A 22,566-nucleotide genomic window follows, 5' to 3' on the forward strand; every position below is an offset into this window, starting at 1 on the left:
GATGGCGGTCTCCCTCCCGCCACTCTGTAGGTCAGCCCGCATCCGGGGCTCTGGGGGTCTATGGCCCTGCGCCCCACTTGGGAGCTTCCGGCTTGGGCCCCAAAGCCCCGCCAGGGAGGAGAGCGGAAGCGTGGCCCGGGGAGGGGCCCGGCGGGCAGCGAAGGGTGGCCGGCGGCCAGCCCCGCCCCTACCTGTGTAAGCCGATCCGCCACCGGAGCCTAGCGGATAAAAGCGACCCGGCCGCCGGAGGTCAGCGAGTTCGGCTCCCTCGCGCCCGCCGCTAGGTCCAGCCCGGTCCAGCCAACATGTCCATCCACTTAAGCTCCCAGGTCTTCAGCTCGCGCTCCGCCGCCTTCCCGGGTCGCGGCGCCCAGGTGCGCCTGAGCTCCGTGCGCCCCGGCGGCGGTGCCTTCAGCAGCAGCAGCCTCTACGGCCTGGGCGCCACGCGGGCGCGTGTGCCCGTGCGCTCCACCCACGGGGGCCCGGTGGGCGCCGGCATCCGCGAAGTCACCATCAATCAGAGCCTGCTGGTCCCGCTGCGGATGGACATCGACCCCACCATCCAGCAGGTGCGCCAGGAGGAGCGCGAGCAGATCAAGACCCTCAACAACAAGTTCGCCTCCTTCATCGACAAGGTGAGCCGCCGTACCCGGCCCCAAGCCACGCTCCGGGCCACAGCAGCCACCCCAGCCCAGCCCGCGCGCGGGCCAGGCGCCCGGAGGCCTGGCGTGTTCTCTTTCCGCCACTATCAGAAACCTTTCTCTTTCTCGTGAAGCCTGTGGCTGTTTTTCCCCTTCAGTCTCCAAGCCTCCTCTTCCAGAGAGCTGCCCAAAGCGCCCTGCGTTTTCTTCCCAGGATGTGTGCTTGAGTCTGTCAGGCAGCCGTGGCTGGCGGCGCTGGTGCGTCTGTGAGTGGGCTGCTGGCTTCTTGGGCTGATTCAGGTGGGGAGCTCCAGAGGCCAGGGCCAGGAGTTTCTCTGAGAGGGGGCTGTGTGGCATCAGAGATGGGGTAGGGGTGATACACTGTTCCCAGCTGAGGAGGTCCTCCCTCCTCCTACTGCTTCTGCTGGGGCAGATGCTGAAAATCAAGGGCTGGAGGGAGGGAGGGAGGCTCCCTGACGTACCTGCCCACTTACTGGTCCTCCAGACTCCCTTTGGTGGTGGAGGGGAGGCCCTTGGAGAGAGCCCATTTGGGCCCCCCCGTGGGGGTGGGGAGCACACTGAGAGGCCCTGGGGAAGGGCCATTTGGAAGCGTTTTTTCCTGCCTGTTTGGGTCCCACAGGGTTGGGGGAGGGAGTGGGGGAGAGAGAGTGGGAGTTGGCAAGGAGAGGAGCAGACTTGACTGCAGGGTCTAGGAAGGGAGCGATGTAGGGCTGGATCAGGAACTAAGGGCTAGCCTAGCTGGACCCCTCTGGCCAGGGCCTCCTGCCTCCCGGGTATAGACCAGACCTTCCCTCCCTTGTTTGGCTGTAGTTCTCTCCTTTCCCCGCCCCCATGCCCTCTCCTTCATCATTCACAAGTATACATCCTTAAGGTTCTCCCGAAGCCTCCCCAGGCCCGGAATCCTCCCCTGCTGTTGAGCGGTTCTACCTTTCTGTCTGTAGCCCCCCAGGTCCTGCTGCTCCGAGTTGCTAGTTTTGGGGAGGTTGCTTCCCACTCCCAGGCACACTGGAAGCATCCAAGGGGACTTTTGGAGCCCAAGCTGAGCATCTAGTAGGTGCTCATTTTGTAGCACCCTGTCCCGAGATCTTGGAAGAAAGGGGAGGCAGAGAGAGGATACTGAGGGAGGTGGCCCAGGACAGACAGGGAGGGGGCAACCCTTCAGGGACGGTGGGGGGAAAGATCATCTGTAGTGTGGCAGGGAACATAGGTGGGAGGGGACACCTTGGTGACCGGGTAGCCCTGACCTCTGGGTCAGGCTTTAAGACACGTAAGACAGAGAGCCCTGGAGGAGGGGACCAAGGGCTGGGGTCCCTGGCTGGGGGAACGGCCCGTGGGAGCCTGGGCTGTGTGGGGTGGGCAGAGACCCTCCCAAGCCCAGTGTGGGCAGCACGGCCTGCCCCTCATGAGCTTCCTCCTCTGTTTTACTCTCAGGTGCGGTTTCTGGAACAGCAGAATAAGCTGTTAGAGACCAAGTGGACCCTGCTGCAGGAGCAGAGGTCGGCCAAGAGCAGCGGCCTCCCCAGCATCTTTGAGACGCACATTGCTGGCCTGCGGAGGCAGCTTGAGGGGCTGCAGCTCGAAGGAGGCCGCCTGGAGGTGGAGCTGCGGAACGTGCAGGACGCGGTAGAAGACTTCAAGAACAAGTACTGACCCCAGTGTGGTGTGCCCTGGTTGGGGCGGGGGGTGGGGGCGTGCACCCGTCATCAGCTGATCCTCAGCAGGCCTTCTCTGGGCTTAGGGGTCAAGTGTGTAGCCGCTCAGTACAGCAATCCTTGAAGGGAAGGCCTTGACCGACACATTCCCTGTCTCTCCGTTCCTCTCTTTGTTCCTGGGGGCTGTTTCCGACTTACTCCCAGGGAAATATCCCCGCTCAGCCCTGACCCACGCTGTTCTCTCTGGGTGCCTGACCAAGGCTCCAGGAGAGGGTAGGACAGAGGTGTCCTGTGACTGGTGTGCTTCAGAACGTGTGCGACCCTCACAGAATGTTCTAAAAAAGCCCCTCTGTTTCGGTGAGGAGTTAGACACCAGAGAGATTCAGGGTCCTGATGGAGATCATGTGGCAGGTCACTGGGAGAGCTGGGACTTGAATGTCGGGCCCCTGACTCCCAGGAGGAGACACAGAGCCGACTTGGGGCTGAAAGAAGCAAGGAGAGGGAGGGATCGTTGTGAGCCATGGGAGGGTTGCAGAGGCTGAGGGGTGGCTCTGGTCAGCGCAGGAACCAGAGAGGAGGCTGTGGTGGGGCGGGGGCGGGGGGGTCGGCGGTGGGCAGGGCTTGCAGGGACCTGGAAGACTGGGGGTTTAAGGACAAGCCTTTGAGGTGCCCACTGAATTCTCTTTTGTCACCGAACGGAAACCGAAGCCAGAGGCTTGGGCTGGGCCCCACCCTAGCATACTTGCCCAGTGGTGCTGGGAGTAGTGAGTGAGTTCTGTGCTCTGCCCTGGAGGTGCATGACTAAGCCGAGCAGGGACACTGGCTGTGACCGGAGGTAGAACAAACAAAAAGGCCTCTGTGGAGGGTGCCCACTCCCCTACTTCCCTAGAGCGACAGCCTAGAGCGACAGTCAACAGCAATAATCCCACAGCAGGTGGAGACAGACAGGTGCAGGGCAACCAGCAAGCCTCTGTTGTCATGTGTGTGTGTGTGTGTGTGTGTGTGTGTGTGTGTGTGTGTGTGTATTTGCACGCGCTGACATATACCCTCACTCCAGAGCCTACATGCCAGGTTGAGCTCAGGACTGGGGCCCAGGGAGGCCTGGAAAGGGCACATGGAAGGGCCCAGTGAGCTCCGATTTGTGCGCCCTCTGCTCTCAGTGGCATGGTGCTGAGGCAAGAGTGAACAGATGGCCTTCAGGATATTTCCACAACTATTCTATAGAACCTCAGGGAGCGGGGCGCTGGGGGTCTGGGCTCCTGGAGGGGCCTGCTTGCTCCCCATCATAGCTGCCCTGCTGCCCTCCTGTAGCCCTCGGGCCCTGCTGAGTTCCGGTTTCTGACACCTTTTTTAAAAAGTTTCCAAATAAATGCTGGGTCAGGCTCCAGTGCTCTCTTGCTCTGTGTCCTGAATTGCCAGTGTCCTCCTATGGGTGGGGCTGGCCTCTTGGAACAAGGAGGGATGGGGGGGTTGCCCTGTGGGAGTAGGGTTGGCGCCAGACCACCTAGCTGGGGCCTGGTTCTTCCCCAGAACTTGGCTGCACCCTCTTCCTGATTTCATAAATTGCCTCCGCTTCAGGCTCCTTCTTTGCCTCCTGAGGGTGGGATTAGGCAGTGGTTAGGGCATGGGCCTGGAGTCAGACTGCCTGGGTTTAAGTCTGGGCTTTGCCGCTTAGCAGCTTAGTGACTGGACAGATTATGTCCCGCTCTGTGCCTCCTGCTGATCATGGTACCATTGTTACAGGGTTGTCGTGAGGGTTAAGTGAGCTAATCCGTGGGAAGCACCTAACAGTGCAGGCCCCATTTAAAGGGTCCCTAAGCATGGCTATGACTATTGCTTTTTTGCTCCTAGATTGTGCAGTTTTTGTCCTTTACTTTATATACATTTCCTCCTCTCCCTCCTTTCATCCTGCGTGGAGATTCCTAGCCTTAGGAATAGCTATAAGGGAAAGTCAGGGACATTTGGTTTCACAGCTGACACCCAATTTCCCAGGTGTGTCATTAAGGAGGGGTGAAGCCAATGCAGGGCAGAGTTCCACACCTGGAGAGGAGGGGGGACAGAGGCAAAGCTGCACCCACACCACGCACCCTCCTTCTCCTGCAGGTACGAAGATGAAATTAACCGTCGCACGGCTGCTGAGAATGAGTTCGTGGTGCTGAAAAAGGTGAGGGGGCAGACAGGCTGGTGTGGGGGGCATTGTCTGAAAACACATGGGCCAGGGGACCACGTGGCCCTCTCACCTGAGCAGCCAGCCAGTAGGGACCTGTGGCCAAAGTCTGGCCTGAGTACTGGAAGAAGGGAGTGATGAGCCTGGAAAAGGACAGATCTGGAAGCCAGGGCCTCATAGCACGGTCCGTCCTGTGTACGTGTGTATGTGTTTGTGTGCACGTCTGGTGAGTCACTAGACTTGTTTTTGGCCTCGAGGGGTTAGAGCTAAGACCAAAAGATGGAGGTTAGAAGGGGAGATTTCAAGCCCAAATAGGGAAGTGCTCTATCACAGTCAGAACTTTTCATGACAGACAAAGGTTGGCAAATGGCAGGGCTGAAATATTTGCTGAAGGAATGCGACGGGCTGCCTGAGGCAGAGCGATCTCCCTGTCCCTGGAGAAGTGCAAGCCAAGGTTAGAAGGCCTTAGGAATATCTTACAAGGGCTTGATTTCAGATCCTGATTCAGTCCACTCTCTGGGCAACTGTGTTCACGGCCCACCCACGTGAAGACAACCTACCCCAGGGTGCTGGGCCTTTCAAGATTTAGGAGCTTTGGGGATGAATAAAAGCGAGCCTTACCCACGGGAGTTTGGGCACAGGAATGTGTGGCTCCCCAGTGTCACCTGGGCTTGCACTGTTACCTGTGGCTTACCTGTATCACAGTCACCTAAGCTGCGTTTAGGCTGGAGGTCCTCCACATCTACGAGCCTTATCTTGGAGTCTGGATGATTTTGTGCTCTTCTATTTCATAAGAAGTTGAGGCTCACGGAGTTGAAGTGGTTTGTGCAAAGTCACATGGCTAGTAGGTGGTAGAGCCAGGGCTGTGTCCAAACCACTAGTCAGGAGCTGGGAGAGTGCTAGGTTTGGGGCTGGGGGCTGCTTTGGGCTTCTGGTGCCGGGAAGGCAGACACCGGTATGGTGCCTGGAATGATGCATGGAAATGATGTTCCTCATGCAGCCTGGGAGGGCCCAGTAGAGGAGACGTCCTGTGGCTAGGTCACACGGCCTGGAGAACTGCTATGTTTCTTGGCAGTGCCCTGGTGTTTGACCCTGTGGGTTGGACAGAGCTGGCTTGCTCCCATCCCGGCTAAATGATCCGTGTATGAAGCCATGGTGTCTCTCTACCCCTTCTTGCCACCCCCCCCCCTCCTCGCCCCCCAGGACGTGGACACTGCCTACATGAATAAGGTGGAGTTGGAAGCCAAGTTGGATGCCCTGAATGACGAGATCAACTTCTTCAAGACCCTCTATGAGACGGTAAGGACCTTGGATATGGGAGACGTGTCATGTCTTCCGTGTCTTAATCAAGGGGTTTACCCCCTGCCTCTGGGCCGTCTTGGTGTGTGTTGAGTGTGTGTGTAGGCCTTATCCTCTTCTTTAACTTTTCTGGATTCAGGAATCCATGGTGGGCAGGGAGTTTAGGAGGGGCTGAGGGTAGCAGAGCAGGGTGGGGTCAGTTAGGATTGGCCTTCTAGAGACATGGGATGACCATTTGTTAGGAGGGGTGTTGGGAGGGGTTGGAAGGAACCAGGAGAATGTCTAGGGAATCCTGGGCTGTGATGGAGTTCAGAGGTGGGCTGGGTGGGGTGGGCAGGGGGTCCTGAGTCAGGAGAGACTGTGGTGCCTAGGAGTTTACGCCCGGAGGGACTGGATGGGTGGCCCCCAAGAACAGGCCACTGTCTACCCCTGTGGTCTCATTCTCTCCTTCTTCCCCTGCCATGGGCTTTCAATTCTTTTTCCACTTGGGGATTTAGAAACTCTCCACTCCTATCAGTGAGAATCTCTGGCCTTCAGCAGAAGATAGGATGGCCAGTCATCTGGCAGGGCTGGTCTGCGACTTTATTATATATGAGGTTAATTATAGACCACTTCTCAACTCCTTTCAGTCTAGCTTTTGTGAACGTCCAGCCTCCATTAGCCCCTCAGTGAATTTCCACGTGTGTTAATGCAGGGGCTGGCTCCTTGGGGTTTCCTTCGGGCATTCTGATCTCTGTGCAGCCCTTCATACGTCTGTTGCATGTTATATATATGTACGTCTATGTACGTATGCGTGCCTACGTATACGTATATGTGTATTTAATTATTTTCCTCTCATCATGAAAGAAGTACATGCTCATGGCCAAAAATCCAGAAAATTGAGTAAAGCACAAAACAGGTCATTTATCTGTGCTCTTATCATCTTGGTACCTACCTTCTCAGACTTTGTGAACTGTGCCTATACACACAGAGAGATACAGAAATATATATTTCATTTTATTTTTATTTTTTAATGTTTTTATTTATTTTTGAGACAGAGAGAGACAGAGCACGAGCAGGGGAGGGGCAGAAAGACAGGGAGACACAGAATCCAAAGCAGACTCCAGGCTCTGAGTGGTCAGCATGGAGCCCGACGTGGGGCTCAAACTCACGAACTGGGAGATCATGACCTGAGCCGAAGTCAGACGCCCAACTGACTGAGCCACCCAGGCGCCCCTAGACATATGTATTTTAAATAAAAACAGGAGTGTATTTTTTTTTCATGTAATGGTGTACCATAGCTATAAGTACAGCCATATCATCCGTTTTGAAGGCTGGAGAGAGTTCCGTTATTGGGTGGGATATTTTATTTTACCCACACCCCCTAGTGATCCACTTCATGACCGAGCTCCTGCCACAGCAGAGCTCCCAGAAGGAGACATTACCGTTGACCACATTCTGTCGCTTCTCTATTGGCTGTGATCCCACCAGACTCTTTTGTTGAGAAGCTACTAATGGGCTCTCTGGGTTGCCACGGGTGGGCGGACTATTTAGCACGTGCTGGGTCTGTGTCCCCTCGCTGCCTGGTGACCCACACCCACTTTGCCTTCCTCTCCCTCTTCTCCCTTTGCCTTCCTCTAGTGTGGCAGTGGGGGGGGTCCCAGGATGGGTTGTGGGAACAGGGTGGGGTCATGCCCCAAGTCCTGACATTCCGTCTGGTCCTGGCAGGAGTTGGCAGAGTTGCAGTCCCAGATCTCAGACACGTCCGTGGTCCTGTCCATGGACAACAGCCGCTCCCTGGACCTGGATGGCATCATCGCCGAGGTCAAGGCCCAGTACGAGGAAATCACCAGCCGCAGCCGGGCTGAGGCCGAGGCCTGGTACCAGACCAAGGTGTGAGGCTGCTGAGGGTACTCTTTCCTTCCTGGCAGGGTCCTCGGTGTCAGCTTCCCTTACTCCTCACCTGTCTCCAAGCCTCTGGGCCTGGGTCCCACTGTCCTGGCAGGCACCAGTGTTAAGTCTAAGGTACTCTCCAGTGCCTTGGGAAGAAGAAGATGTGAAGGCCAAGTCCCTCCCCAGGAAGAGATCCCAGCCTGATGGGGGGACAGGGCAGAGGAACCTGAAGCACAGAGAGGTTAAGTAATTTGCCTAACTCCACACAGCTAGTAGATGCAAGAGTAGGGACTAGATCCTGGGCCCTAGGCCTCCAGACCGGGGAGGTTTAATCATTGCACATGCCGTGTGGAGGCAGGGTGGCTGACTGTGCAGGTGCTGAGGGAGTGTGCTGGGGTAAACCAGTGTTCTAGAAGAGGGAGCCTGAGGCAGCATGTAAGAGCAGCAGAGGGATGTCTCTGCTGAGATAGGGAATCATCCGTGGGACATAGGTGAGAGCACAGGCATGCCAACAAGGTGACCTGGGTCCAGACTTGCCGTGTGATCCTTGGGCAGTGGTTCCCACTCTCCGGGACTCATTCTTCCCATCTGTAAAATGGGTGGTGCTGATGTTTTTAACAAGTGTGTTTTTAATAGGGGTTTGTTTAACGGGTGAGGATCTCAGACTTCTAGTGATTCTCCAGCACTTGGGACATGATGGGGATGGGTGGAGGCCCAGGACCAAAGGCGGTGGGCCCCAGGGAGCCATTCTCGCTCTTCCTGTCCTGACTGGAAGGAAAGCAAACCTCTGCTATACCCTCCTGCTTGCTGGCAGGGCGTGAAGATTGCTGGGGGTCAGACCGTGGCTTCCTGGGAAGATAAGCTAGGAGGTTTCATCACTCAGGACCTTGGGCCTTCAGTGGATGGGACAAAAGATGAGTTCCCTGTAATCACTGACCACCCCCTCACCGTACATCTCTGTGTGGCCCTCCAGTTTGAGACCCTCCAGGCCCAGGCTGGGAAGCACAGGGACGACCTCCGGAATACCCGGAATGAGATTGCAGAGATGAGCCGTGCCATCCAGAGGCTGCAGGCTGAGATCGACAGCATTAAGAACCAGGTGGGAACAAGCCCTCCTCCCTGCTCCTCCCTGTTTCTTGGGGCGCGTGAAGGGCAGCCATCTGAGAATGGGGAGCAGGAGGCTCTCCCAGCCCGAAGCTGGTGCAGCTCAAGTCTCACGAGCCCGTGAGATCTCGAGGGCCCTTGTGAGATCTCCAGGAGAGAATGTTCATGGCCAGGTCCTGGCTCAGGCCAAAGGGAGGAGAAGAGTCCTAGCTGGGCACAGAGCCTGTGGAGGGAGCCTCAGACTTCCCAGCCCGAGAAAAACCATCATTCGTTACCAAATTCGTTACCAAATTGGTACTCACCTTGCACCTCTCTCCGGGTGCAACGTGCTGTACCTGGGAGCTTGCAATCTGCAGGGATTCGTGGGACCCAGGCCAGCAGATACCCTTAGTGTGGCTCACAAGGTCCTGTCCCTCACTTCCTACCACTGCCTCTCACCGTGCTCCAGCCACACTAGCCTGCTTCTTGTATCTTGCGTTTGCCAGACACGTTCAGGCTTCAGGGCCTTTGCACTTGGTGTTCCCTCCGCGTGGAACGTGGCTCTCCTAGCTCAGCACGTGGCCACCTCTTCGTCATCCCTGGGGTCTTGGACATAAGTCCTCTTTTCAGAGGTGGCTTCCTCAACCACCAGCCACTCTGTCAGCAATGTGTCTGAAGCTTCCTGAAGCATCTATCACTATCTGAAGTTTTCTGTCTTATTAAGTAGTTGGCTGTCCCCTACCCTCACTGAAATATAAATAATGCCTGGAGAGCAGGACCCTATTTGTCTGACTCACTGCTCCTTCTCAGCACGGGCTGGGGCAGAGGCTTCCCATGATGACAGGCTAAAGGGAGGATGTGTAGCCGGCAAGGGGCAGATGTTGAGGAGCCGGTGGAGGGGGGTGGGGTCCAGGCCCTGGCCAAGGTGTGGGGATAGACAGGGCATCGAAGCCTCAGCAGGTGTCTGCAGTGGGGAGGCAGGGGAGGTAATTGGTGCTGCAGCTCCAGAGAGCTCATTTCCAGCTGAGCTGGGGGGGATGGGATGTGCGGGTGATTTACCCAGACATGCCCACCCCTTGGAGCCCTGCAGGCCACTTCACCTGAGGGCGGAGGCTGCTTCCTGGCACAGATGCAGGACTGTGCATCACTGGCGAAGCAAGGCGGCTTCCAGGCCAGGAATAACGTGTGGTGGTTTCCCAAACCCTGCCACATCTGGTTCTCTTCTTGTCCAACAGGGCAGAGCCAGGCCCTGGAGTTGGGGTGACCACCATCGAGGGGCCCAGAGGGGGCGGTATGGCCCTGACCAAGGGGGCACCGGCATGATAGGGAAGGGCACCGACAGGTGGACACGAGAGGGTCTCCCGAGAGGATAGGAGGATGGGGAAGGCTGGCAGGGAGGCAGAGCTCACTGGAGACAAGGGAGGGTCTGAGGCAGGGAGTGGCCGGTAAGAGGCAGGGGGAGTGCTGGGCTGCTGGGCAGGGGAGGGAGTGGCAGCTCTCTGAGCTGCAGGAGAGGAGGCCCAGGACTAGATAGGTTCCTGGGGCAAGGACTAGCTGCAAACAGAAGGAATGCTCATTCATGCTGGGCCAGAAGTGGCATCTGTCGCTTGGATCCATCGTGGATCCGACCAACCTGGCCAAAACCAGGGGGGCTGTTGATCAGACATTTTAGGTCTGGGGGTTCCAAGCAGTGTCTCTCTGCTCCAAGTCCCCCTGTTTCTGGGCCTGTTTTGAAGATGGTTTTTGTTTTTGCCAGCTGCCTGAAATTTGGGGACTCAACGAAGATCCTGTGGCTTTGGATCTCCTCCAGCTGGGGACTGGGGGGATGGGCACGTGTAAATCCTAATAGCATTTATTATTTTCTAAAAATTTTTTAACGTTTACTTATTTCAGAGAGAGAGACAGAGAGACAGAGCATGAGCAGGGGTGGGGCAGAGTGAGAGAGGGAGACACAGATTCCGAAGCAGGCTCCATGCCCTGAGCTGTCCGCAGAGAGCCCGATGTGGGGCTCGAACTCACGAACTGTGAGATCATGACCTGAGCCAAAGTCGGACGCGCAATAAGACTGAGTCACCCAGGCGCCCTGACAGAGCCCATGTATTTAATCCTTGGGATTCCCGGGTGCTGGGGGAGTAGGCTGGTGCCAGGAAAGCCACTGTGAGTGAGTTGCCCTGGAGCTGGCCGGGGAGGCAGGGAGGCAGTGACTGGCGAGGCCTGTCCCCCAGCTCACAGCTGCACTATCGCTTAAAGTGTGCCAAGCTGGAGGCTGCCATTGCAGAAGCCGAAGAACATGGGGAGCTGGCCCTCAAGGATGCGCGTGCCAAGAAGGAGGAGCTGGAGGCCGCCCTGCAGCGGGCCAAGCAGGACATGACCCGGCAGCTGCGAGAGTACCAGGAGCTCATGAACGTCAAGATAGCTCTGGACATCGAGATTGCCACCTACCGCAAGCTGCTGGAGGGCGAGGAGAGCCGGTGAGGTCACAGAGGCCAGGAAGGGGATCCTTCTGGGGCTCAGTGGGGACTGGGGCTTGCCATTCATTCATCCACAGACATTTCCTGTGTACTCTTTTCTGCAAGGCACGGGGCAGGGGGCGGGAAGTGCAGGGAGGGTATAGCTGATGCTTGCTTCTTTGCCCCTGATGAGATGACCTGGCAGTAGGAAAGACCACGTGGTGTAATGCTCAATGAGAAAGTTGGAATAATAACAGCCACTTCATATGTGTGGCCAGGGTCATCTTATTTGACCCTCACAACACATTCAGGTAAGCAGGGCAGGTACTGTTTCTAGTTTACGGAGGGGAAACTGCGGTTTGGTTTTATGACTTGAGGGGGCAAGTCAGGTGTGCAGTCACGCTCTGCTGATTCCTGGTCCAAGCCTCGTCCTTGATGCCAGGCTGCTTCTCACTGCATAATTGAGTGCCAAGTCACAGGATATTGACTGAATGTCATGGGGTCCCCGAGATATTTGCATACCTGCTGCCAGAGAGCAGGCCGGGCTGGGTTAGTGTTACAGGAATTCTTCGTGAAAGACTTGGAACCTATGTCCGTGAAGTTGGGCCTTCGTTCTCACCTTGATGGGTTGGTCGATTCATTCAGTCAATTTGCAAGGCTTTAGAGTTGTGCCTTGGGCGAAGGCTAGGGTTTGGAGAGGGTGAGAGGGAACAGCGTGGGCCAAGTCTTGGAAGTAGGACTCATCATGGCTTGCCTTATTGGAAGCCAGCACGGAGATAAGTAATATGTAAGACGCGCTTCTGCCCTTGGGGAGCTTGTACATGGGCCGAGAAGACCAAACATTTGCAGAGGAAGTATCTGGAGACCACTCACTTGCATTGGTAAAATGCTGAATTTACACAGACTTTTTCTTTTGGGAGCATTATTCTGGAGGGGCTGGAGAGAGAGGCTGGAGGATGAATGGAATGGAGAGGAAGGAATTGGAGAATGAGAGAGTGCTAGGGTAGAGTGCTTGGAGGCAGGGAAGAGGAAGAGAAGAAGCATGGTTAAGGATATGAGTCGGGGAAGGAGAGGAGGAAGGGTCTCTGCCATTACGGTTGACCCGTAACCTACCTGGGTTGGCACCCAGGCTTTGTGGGAAGAGGAATTGAACACCAAAGGCCTCTGGGAAGAGAGAGCAGCTGATCTGGGGCACAGGGCACCTCCAGAGCCCAACTCTCCCAGCTATGATGCCTGTCTCTGCACCCTTCTCCACCACAGGAGCAGGGACAGCACTCTCTTGGGAACACATACCGTGGGTCTCTTTTCCTCATAGAGCCAGAGGTGGGGACCCTTAGAATGGGGCCTGATCCTTTTCCTCCCGTGGGCAGACGAGCAGGCTGAAGGTCAGGGATGGTGAGTGACATGACCAAGGTTACATGGAGAGTGGAAATATTCCCCCTTGAAAGCCTAATCTCAGCGTCGGTTGCTACCATCGGGGCTTAGATCCTGGTTCTCTGAGAGGAAACGGTCCTCTCTCCACTCTTAGGAGACATGGAGAGGGACTCCTTGTTTTTTTTGTTTTTGTTTATCCCTTAACCCCTCGACTCTTCCCAGGGGCAGGTCTAGGATTTGTGGTCTTAGGAACTCATGCACTTTGGGGTGCCTTCTTTTAAGAATACAGAGTTACAAATACACAATTGCACAAAAACAAATATTTAGTTAGGATGAGAAAAGAAAAATCACACGAATCGCTAGAGTCTTAGACATTCAGGTCTCTTCCTTCCTTCTGAGTTCTTCAGGCATGGCACCAGAAACTGTTTCATGAAATCACTGCCTAATTGCAACCTGGCTTCCCTCCCCACCCACAACTGTTAGCAACTCCCGGCGCTTGAAGGGCCCAGTTGAGCAAGGGGCCTGGAAGCTTCCTGGCATATCCTTTTCTTGAACTTGGCCTTTGCTCCGCCCCGTTCCTGGACTTGGGGGTGATGAGGCCAGCTGGGCTCTCCTCACTCCTTCTACCAAAGTGAGGTCTCCCCTCCCCACTGCAGAGTAAACTCAACCCTAAGGCCAAGGGCTTGGTGACAATGGAGTGAGTCACAAAACAAACACGTCCAGCTGTCTCCCTTGGCTTTTCTATTTCCAGTATAAGCTGCATCCCGACCACCTTCTGCTCCGTCCTCCGTCCCTGCCTCAGCGACCCTTGTGAAATCTCCAGTTCACTAATTATTTCAATACAGACTGAGCAATTACTACATGTCAGACTTCACGCAAGGGGCCAGAGATCCAAGAATCAATAAGCCACAACCCGCTTTGAGGATTTTATGATTTGGTTAGGGGAGGCAGCTGTCTTCATAAATAATAACAGTTCCCATCCACCGAGTCCTGTGTGCCCAGGGCTCTAGGTAAATGATATTATTCAGCCTTCACAAACAAGTCTGAGGTTGGGACTAAGTTGGCCCCAGTTTAGAAGTGAGAAAATGGAGGCTCTGAGACTTTGCCCAAGGTCACGTAGCCTTCCCCAGTGGGGACAGAGGAAGGAATACCGGTCCTGCCTGGTGCCTGGATGGAGGGGCCTGGGACTGCTTCCTCCAGCTCTGAGGAAAGAGTCACTCTCACAGGTCTCTCTCCTCTGCCCCCAGGTTGGCCGGAGATGGAGTAGGAGCTGTGAACATCTGTAAGTCCTTGGCTGTGGCCATTTCCTGCGCTGTCCGGGCTAGATTGGGTCTTACAGGATGGCACATGGGCTTGAGGGCCTGGCCTTGTCTGGGACAGGAGCTTCTTTCCCTCACCAGCTTTTAGCAGGTGCCCTGAGGCTCCCAGCCAGTCGGGCTCAATGGCCCAGGGAAGCCCTGCAAGAGGGCAGAGTGGGGCGGGGGAAACCCGTGGTGCATTGTCCCTTGCATGGTCCCAGGCTCCTTCTGGGCCTGCTGGAAGAGGGTGGTGGGGGGTGGGGTCAGGCAGTGGGGAGGGGGAGGGGCAGGTACTGCAGGAGGGGAGGGTGGAGTGAGGGGTGGGGCCTCAGGTGGTGGGCCGGTGCTGATGAGCCCTCCTCCCGTTTCTCTCGCAGCCGTGGTGAACTCCACCGGTGGAGGTGGCAGTGGGCTGGCCGGGCTGGCCTTCAGGGGAACCATGGGCAGCAATGCCCTGAGCTTTTCGAGCGGCGGAGGGCCCGGGGCCATCAAGTCCTATTCCACCAGGACCTCAGCCACCACCCACAGGAGCGTCCGAAAATGAGCTCTGCTGTGTGGAGACCCACAGCCCTGCCCCCCCTCCCCCCCAAGGTCACAGGAGGACTCTCATCACGGGTCCCAAGAGGGCCAGGCAGTCTGAAAAGTGATGTCAGAATAGCTTCCAATAAAGCAGCCTTTCGGAAGCCAGGGTGAGCCTCATCCTGGCCCCTGGGATCCTGGCTTCATCAGCTGGTTGGGGAGGCATGGGGAGGAAGGGGCCCCAGAGAAGATGGCGTCTGCTGTGAACACGGAGAAGCCACTTGTGCAGGTGACTGGGAAAGCACACTGGTGACCTGGTGGTGGTGCTCTGAGGGGCGTGGCTCTTAGCCGGTGTGAGGCCTTGGCCTCCTCCCAGGGCTGGGACTGAGTCCAGCTCCTCTCCTGAAGCCCAGAAACATCCCAGGAAGTCTGGCTCTGCCAGGAAGTGGGCGTTGAAGCCTTCTCCTGCTGAGGGAGTGGAGGGCTGTTTGCACACCCCCACCCCCATGCCCTGTGCTGCCAGAGTTCATTCCTTGCTGTGAGAAGGCCCAGACATTCAGCTGCCGCAGGCCTGGGTTTCGGATGCACCAGCCAGCTCGCGCCCTTGGCCCTTGCTGGTGCTGGGTCTGCCCGGCCCTCAGGTCCTGGACGGGCTCTCTGGGTCTGGGATTCTGTGCGGGTGATGATGGCAGTGGGAGGAGGCCTGTGTGTGTTTGGGAGGGGGAGGGGTAAGGAGTCCCAGAATCTGGACCCCCTGGCAGGAGGCTCTGTGCCTGGGCGGTGGCTTGTGTGTGTATCTGGCTCCCTGGTGGGGGGAGGGGCATCTGTGTGTCAGCTGCTCCATAAGAGCATCTCTGTGTCTGGGGTCGGGGGTCTGTGTGTCTGTACGCATGTGGGGGTGTTTTTAGGGTCTATGGGGATATCTGTTCCTGCAACAGCACATATGATGGATGGTGGGGAGGGGGTAGTGGGGAGGTCTCTTGTGTCTAGGACACCTGGGGGGGTGATGGCGGTGTATATAGGGGGGGCTATCAAGAGAGTGTTGGTTTCTGGGGGAGGAGGAGTCTATATTCGATGCCACGGTCAGGAATTTTCATATATTGAGGTGGGGGTGGGACGGGGAGTGGGGGAAGTGGACCGTTGGTGTCCCGCCGTGAGTGATAAGGTGCCCCCCTACAGGTGTCAGGAGAGCCGGGCCCTGCCCCTCCTGGCTGTCTCCTCCTGGTTGCCTTTCTCTCCCTTTGCTTCCAGCTCTTTCTCACGCTGTCTGGGTATTTGGGGCTAATGGCCAGCCCTCTGCAGCCTTCAGGAAGTGTGAATGTGGCACTCGGGCAGGGTGCCTCCGAGATAGTCCTCTTTCCCCTTTGGCTGTGAACAGTTTCTCCATCAGCCTCTGAGGGGCCCAAACTGGGCTGGACGTCCCCATGTGTAGGCACAGACAGGAGCTTTTCTGAGCGCATTATGTATGATCCATGAGCTTTATTGGCAACGTGGACACTAAGCACGAGGGGGAGGGAGCCCAGGCGGCCGCCAAGAGATGTCCTCGTGAAGCCGAGGCCTCAGTCACTGCCAGGGTTTGGAAGGCAGGGGAGGCCCAGTGGAATAGAGGCACGTCCACAGCCCAGGGGACCTGGGACCAATCTGTGCCTTAGAAGCCACAGGTTTTTGTGCCAGGCCAGCTCCCAGAGCAGCCCGAGCAGGTCAGGATTGGCTCCCTGCCTAAGGCTGCTTGGAAGGCAGGCATTTAGACTCCTGGGGCCAGCTGGGCAGGGAGGCCGGCCCTCTCCGGAAGGAATCCGCCCCCCTCCCCAAGAGCAAGAGCGAAGGAGGGGGAGAAGGCGGAGAAGTTGCAAGAAGATAAGGTTGCAGGGTGGACGGGTCAGGCCCGCAGGTTCTCCAAGCCCTTCCGCTTCAAGCCCCAGGGCTAGGGCTGCTCTGGGACCCGCCGCTGGAGGTAGGGGTGAGAGCCGAGTATTTACACGGCGGGAGGCGCTACGCGAACCGCACCAAGGAGCTGCCGCTGCACTTCTGGCCGCAGGGCGCGCACATTCCGGTGCTCACCGCCAGGTTTCCGCTGCAGGGGGCGCTGCACGCGCTGCCGGTCACTGGCCGCGAGCCGGACACGCAGAGGTCCCCGCAGACGACCCCGCCCCGGGAGCTGCTGACGCCTGCGGGAGGAGAGGAGGGCTTAGTCCCTGTGCGAGGTCTACTGGCTCTTGCTCAGAGCGCCCCCCTTCATTTCTATTCCTCTCTTCCCCCCTTCCCCCCAACACCTTCACCCCTGGGCACTCTTTCCTGCATTCAGGCCGCAAGTGTCCTTGATAAACCGTGCTCCCAGGCCCTCCCTGTGGGCAGAAATAGCTTTTTAACTCATAATCATTCACTGCCACACTCCCTCCTTCCTTTCAGGGTTTCAAACTATGGCCTGTGTTGGCCTCCTATATTTGTAAATAAAGTTTTATCGGAAGCAAGCCATATGTACTCCTTAGGTATTGCTTATGGCTGTAGCCGCTTTCACATTGCAGTGACAGAGTCCAGGAGTTGAGACAGAGTCTGGATGGCTCACAAGCCTTAATATCTGGCCCTTGAAGAAAAAGTTTGCCTAGAGGAACCCCAAGCCCTCAGTTCAGAACCCACAGCGTAGATTACTTACAGACATTTATAGCACCAACGCCTTCACACAACCTTGTGGGGAGAGCAGAGACAAAAATTAGTTCAGACCCCCACATAATTTGGATGCAAATTAGATGCAAATGATATGCAAATATGTTCCTGGCTCAAAGCACAGTGTGGGGGAGACTGAAGACATATTCTCCCCATGGGTGTGGTTCTCACCTCTGCTCCTCGCCCTCCAGCAGCCGCCTGTAGGTGGCGATCTCGATGTCCAGGCCCAGCTTGGAGTTCATCACCTCCTGGTACTCCTTGACCAGGCAGGCCATGTCCTGCTTGGCCTTCTGCAGGGCGGCCTCCAGCTCGGCCAGCTTGCAGCGGGCGTCGCTCAGGGCCGCCTCGCCCTGCTGCTCAGCCTGGGTCACCGCGGTCTCCAGCTTGGTGTTCTGGGGCCCAGGAGAGAACAGAGTGGGTTATGGTCCTGGGTGTCTCGGTCCATTTCCCTCATGTGTCCAGTCTCTCCCCTCCCCCAGCTGGGGACACCCCAAGAACAGGCCTCTCCCCTTCATTAACGGAGTCCCCCTGAGGGACCACAACCAGGGACATGAGCCATGCAAATGGGCTGGATCATGAATGGTGAGAGCCAGTCGGGGCACACACTGCCTGTGTGGCCCTGGGGAGGCCCCAGGCGACCCGTACCTGACACTTGGCATTCTCGACCTCGGCGGTCAGCCTCTGGATCATGCGGTTCAGCTCGTTGATCTCCTCCTTGGTGCGGCGCAGGGTCTCCCCGTGCCGGATCACCGTGGCCTTCATCTCCTCGCACTGGGGGGGGGGGGGGGGGAGGGGGCGGGGGGAAGCAGAGGTGCTCCTGAGCTCAGGATGCAGTTTCCCTCCCATTCAGACACCACAGATGGTCGGGAGGTTGTACAGTGCTCAGCCTGTGCAACTATACATGGCAGCCCTGCCCAGCGATTATAACTTGAGAGCTGTGTGGCATTCTGTTACTATCCCACGGGATCAGAAACTCCAGACAAAAGAGGCCTTCTTAATAAATACTTGGCTTCCCTCGTGCTGCCATGTCTAAGAGACAGGTGTCCTGTGCCCCTCACCTTGCTGCGGTACCAGGACTCGGCCTCAGCCCGGCTGCGGCTGGCGATGTCGTCGTACTGAGCCTTGATCTCGGCCACAATGCAGTCCATGTTCAGGTCCCGGCTGTTGTCCATCTTGACGATGACCGAGGTGTCTGAGATGTGGGCGTGGAGAACGCGGATCTCCTGCAGATGGTGGGGAACCTGTTTACACCCCAGCCTCACCCACCACAGTGTGGACCCAGTCTTCTCAGCCCTTACCTGGTCTCCACCCCAGTTCCCACTACAGCCTCATGGACTGCAGCCCCCTTGCCCCAGCCCAAATCCCTGGCCAACCCCCCCTCCCCCAACTGCCCAGGGATCCCTGGCCAGTCCCAAGCCCCAGCCCCCTCTTCTAGGCTGGCTGCTTCTTTTCCATTTGGACCACGGCCCCTCACCTCCTCATACAGGCGCCGCAGGAAGTTGATCTCCTCAGTCAGGGCCTCTGCGTTGGCCTCCAGGTCTGACTTGCGGAGGTAGGCACAGTCCACGTCCTGAAGGGGAGAGGGTGTCAAAGGAGTCTTACTGGAAAGGCAACACAGGGCTTCCCCCCCGCTGCTCCCCGCTCCCAGGAGGGCACCCCATCAGGCTGGACAAACTCCCTGGAGACCTTCCTTAGCTGCTCATCCTAGTGCCTCGTATCATGGCCTTGTTGAAGTCCTTTCTACAGTCAGAGGGCTCAGAAGCAGGTTTGGGGAAGGGAGTGGGATTATGAGGTTTCTAGGCACTTTCTCCGCTACCTACCCAAAAGAAAACTCCAGAATCCACACCTTGCATTATCACTGAAACTTAGGCTCTGCAGCAAAATGGGTCGGCTCTAATGATGCCCCAGCCCTTTCTGCCCTGACACCTCATGGAAAGAAATCTAGATCTGTGGTCAGAAGAAGAGGTCTTAGGGATCAATTCTGCCTCTTCCAAGCCAGGGCAACTCAGGGTAAGACCCTTGACCTCTGTGCCTCACTTTCCTCACAGCAACCCTTGCCTTCCTCCTATGGAGGTGGTTGCAAGGACCTGGTGGGAGTCCACATGATGGCATTTGTGGCGAATCAAGTCTAAGAGGTGAGGGACGATACACCGTTCACGCCAGCACTTCACAGCTGTTGGCGGCCTCAGGATGTGGCCATCCCCTAGCATTGGTGTGCTCTTTCATCCACAGTATTTAGCAATGCCTGCTCTCTGGCAGGCACAGGGCAGAAAGACGCGGGAAGCCATCGGCCAGATGGGGGTTACCTCCGATGGAGGAATAGGGTGCCCTGCTTGAAGCAGGCAGTGTATGTACTCCAATGTCCGGGGCCACCCGGGGAGTGCTGGGGTGCTGGGGGGGGGGAAAGAAATAGGGGAGGGGTTGCGCTAGGCGATTCTGGGGGAGTCGCTCAGCCTCTCTGAATTCCTGAGTGCTCCCTCCTGCCTCTGCCCTGCTTTCTGAGTTGTGGGACAAGTATTCTGGAGTCACTCGCCTTCTTCAGGGCCACAAATTCATTCTCGGCGGTGGCCCTTAGTGCCACCTCCTCTTCATACCTGGAGACAAAGGGCACAAGTTTCAGTGGCCAGAACTTTAATAGTCTGGGCTTTGAAGAGGGGGGAAAAAAAGAGAATGAAGGCCCAGACAAACATATTCCAGGAACTGGATCTTTTGGAGGTAGTCACAGAATCACAGAGAGTTGGACTAGAAGGGATCTGTCCATCCCATTCTTTGGGGCTCTCAATCCACTCCGTCACCCAATGCTCTTCCTGTTTTAGGGACTCTCATTCCTGATGTGGGCGCACGCGCGCAGTTTTGTAGGCTTTCTCTCTGTTTCTGGGCTGTAACTCCCGGCGGGGGTGGGGGCAGGAACCCCACACTAGTTCTGGTTCCCCCCCTTGCCTCCCCGCTCAGGGCCTAACACAGCACCTGCAGCATCGAGTAGATGTCAATAAACGTTTGCTGAATTAAGGAAATAAACCCACGCTGATGAGGTAGCTGGAGCCCCTCCCAGTCTCTCCGGGGTTTAAACTCCCAACCCAGAAAAGAAAAGTCTCCCTCATCAGGCTCCCGGTCACTGTCTTCTTCCTACTGGAAAGTTCCTCTGGTGCTGTAGCCCAAATCTATCCTGCTCTGACTTCATCCCATTTCGTTTCTTGAGACTGTCCTCCGGGCCGCACTCACTTCTTCTTGTAGCCCTCCAGCACCTCCTGCACGTGGTTGAGCTCCGAGGCCAGCCTCCCGCTGTCGGCCTCCACGCACTCGGCCTCCCGCCTCAGCGTCTCGATGTAGCCCTCGAACAGGGGCTCCAGGTTGCTCTCGCAGCACTTGCGGTTCTGGTAGAACTGCCACTTGGTCTCCAGAAGCTTGTTCTGCTGCTCCAGGAAGCGCACCTGCATTCAGGGTGTGGGGAGGGGTCAGACGGCTCTTGGTGTCCCGAAGCCAATTTGGGGTGGGGCTGGGGTGATTGCTTTAGGGGCAAACTCCCAACCCCGGAGCTCAGCAGAGCTTGGCAGAGATGGGCAGTGGGAGACAAGGTGACTCCTGGATTTCCCTCCTGTGATCTCTGTCTGGATTTTCTCACTCAGGGATGGGAGCAAGGGGCTGGGCAAGGTCAGCGTCTGCTCTCAGGTAAAGGGAGTTCTCCAGACCTGGTGAGTCCAGGTGGCATGTGTATTCTGGAGGCAGGTAGAGGTCTCCGGTTGGCCTCTGGCTCCCCCTGTCTCAGTGCCCAGCCTGAGTGCTGAGCATGGGTGGGCTACAGGAAGGGTGTGATCAAGGACAGCCACCCACTGGCTCACCCTGCGGGCCTCTTCCTATTTCTTGTGTCCATTTTGGTGTCTGTGTGTGTGCATGTTCTGCCCTCCTCCTCTGACAGGCCAGTTCCAAGCCTGTCCTTGTGTCTCCGTGGGGACCTGCCTGTCTGGACAGAGGTTGCGTATAATGGCAACACTATCAAATCAGGAGCCTCCGCTCTGTATCCTGATGTCCTTGGTCGTCATGTGGCCTGGGTGTGTGTCCATTTCGTCCATGAGAGCGGGAGCTCACCTGGACCTCCTGTCCTGGGATCAAGGACACCCACCTTGTCGATGAAGGCAGCGAACCTGCTGTTGAGACACTTGATCTGCTCCTTCTCCTCGTGCTTCACGCACTGCGCATTGGGGTCGATCTCCAGGTTGAGGGGCGTGAGGAGGCTCTCGTTGACGGACACGCTGGTGATGCAGGGCGGGCTGGGGCCGCACACGCCGCCGGAGCGGTAGCCGAAGGTGCGGCCGCAGGAGCCGGCGCGGAAGCCGCCGCAGACGCTGTGGCTTCCGAAGCCGCCGGTGAGGCCGCGGTAGCAGGAGACGCCGCGGTAGGGGGCGGCGGTGATGCAGCAGCGGCCGGGCCGGGGCCCGCAGGCCGAGGCGCAGCTGAAGGCGCGGACCCCGCAGGGGGCGGCGAGGCCGTTGGAGAGGCAGGACATGGTGCGGCGGTGGCGGCGGCGGCGGGTGGCTGGAGCCCGGGGCCCGCGCTGCGCCTTATATCGCGGCCCACCGGGCCGGCGGGAGCGCGCGGCCAACGCGTTTACGAGCTTGGAGGTCGGCCCGCGCGCCTCGTCGAGGCGGGAATCAAAGCGGGCCGGGCCGCCGGCCGCCTCCATAAAACGGCTTCACCTCCCGCCCGAGCTTTATGGGGCCGGGAAACGCCTGGTCACCTTTGCGGGCCGTGCGCCGCGGCCTCGGGGCGCCCCCCTCTGCGCCCCTCGGCCAGGACTGGGTCCCGGAGGCGCTGGATCTTCACGGGCTCCATTCCGGGGCTGGCCAGCTGGGCACACCCTGCGCGGCTGGGGTCCCAGCCGGGCGCAACCGCCCTGCGGGGGCCGGGTTAGCCTTGGTCTCGTGTGCACCACGGAGTGAGGGAGCGAGTATGTGCGTCGAAGGGGAGGGGTCTCTGAAGCCGGTCTTACAGATTCTTGTCATGACTTTGGACAAGTGAATAACCTTTCGGAGCCTCAGTTTCCTCTTGTGCGAGTTAGGAGTAATAAATAGCACCCATCTGCAAGCTCTTGGGAGGACCTAAGGAGGTAATGGACAGGAAAGCGTTTAGGGCCCTACCTAGCACTTAATAAGAGCTCCATAAATGTTTGTTTATTTGCTTGTTCTGTTTATTCTACCATTGTTATTTTGCCATTCATCCTATGTCCCTTTGGGCAAAAACTTTCCCTTCTCTGTTGCTCAGAACTCAGCTCATGGCTCCTTTCCTAGTAAGTGTGGGGCCCCCACTCCCTAGTCCCCCACATTGCTTCCTGTACCCCTCTCCACTCTCCTGGGGGTCGGTTCAGGCAGTTGCATTAAAGGAGTGCCTCCAGTGTGTGAGGGCTTTTATGATGCATTTTTTTATCTTTACCCTCGGGCATCCTTCCAAGGTCAGTATTTTTGTGCCCATTTACCTGATTGGGAAGGTGAGCTCAGAGTGGTCCAGTGGCTTAAAGTCAAGCGGAGAAAG

At 57.3% G+C, this 22,566-nt stretch overlaps 2 protein-coding genes across 2 annotated transcripts; one reads left to right on the forward strand and one right to left on the reverse strand.

The window, feature by feature from the left end:
• Window positions 1–213: 213 nt before the first annotated feature.
• Window positions 214–14,589, forward strand: KRT7 (keratin 7). Its single transcript, XM_042992354.1, has 9 exons — window positions 214–635; window positions 2,094–2,305; window positions 4,418–4,478; window positions 5,685–5,780; window positions 7,488–7,652; window positions 8,626–8,751; window positions 10,986–11,206; window positions 13,807–13,841; window positions 14,235–14,589. Exons 1-9 carry the CDS (start codon window positions 306–308, stop codon window positions 14,399–14,401), a joined length of 1,413 nt encoding a protein of 470 aa, XP_042848288.1. The 5' UTR covers window positions 214–305; the 3' UTR covers window positions 14,402–14,589.
• A 1,246-nt stretch (window positions 14,590–15,835) lies between these two features.
• On the reverse strand, window positions 15,836–21,736 carry LOC102967441 (keratin, type II cuticular Hb1-like). Its single transcript, XM_042992353.1, has 9 exons — window positions 21,161–21,736; window positions 20,263–20,471; window positions 19,574–19,634; window positions 18,515–18,610; window positions 18,099–18,263; window positions 17,686–17,811; window positions 17,212–17,432; window positions 17,030–17,061; window positions 15,836–16,544 (listed from the first exon to the last, which is right to left on the reverse strand). Exons 1-9 carry the CDS (start codon window positions 21,719–21,721, stop codon window positions 16,369–16,371), a joined length of 1,647 nt encoding a protein of 548 aa, XP_042848287.1. The 5' UTR covers window positions 21,722–21,736; the 3' UTR covers window positions 15,836–16,368.
• Window positions 21,737–22,566: the final 830 nt, after the last annotated feature.

The sequence above is a fragment of the Panthera tigris genome, chromosome B4 (genome assembly GCF_018350195.1).
Source record: "Panthera tigris isolate Pti1 chromosome B4, P.tigris_Pti1_mat1.1, whole genome shotgun sequence".
Lineage (NCBI taxonomy): Eukaryota > Metazoa > Chordata > Mammalia > Carnivora > Felidae > Panthera > Panthera tigris.

What these genes read in the sequence shown, in the direction of transcription:
- KRT7 (XM_042992354.1), top strand. Translation starts at nt 306, where the DNA reads ATGTCCATCCACTTAAGCTCCCAGGTCTTCAGCTCGCGCTCCGCCGCC. An exon ending in TCAAGACCCTCTATGAGACG is followed by an intron (nt 5,781 to 7,487) that starts GTAAGGACCTTG and finishes TGGTCCTGGCAG; the next exon opens with GAGTTGGCAGAGTTGCAGTC. An exon ending in AGGCCTGGTACCAGACCAAG is followed by an intron (nt 7,653 to 8,625) that starts GTGTGAGGCTGC and finishes GTGGCCCTCCAG; the next exon opens with TTTGAGACCCTCCAGGCCCA.
- LOC102967441 (XM_042992353.1), bottom strand. Translation starts at nt 21,721, where the DNA reads ATGGAGGCGGCCGGCGGCCCGGCCCGCTTTGATTCCCGCCTCGACGAG. An exon ending in CTGGAGGGCTACAAGAAGAA is followed by an intron (nt 19,635 to 20,262) that starts GTGAGTGCGGCC and finishes CTTTGTCTCCAG; the next exon opens with GTATGAAGAGGAGGTGGCAC. An exon ending in AATTTGTGGCCCTGAAGAAG is followed by an intron (nt 18,611 to 19,573) that starts GCGAGTGACTCC and finishes TCTCCCCTTCAG; the next exon opens with GACGTGGACTGTGCCTACCT.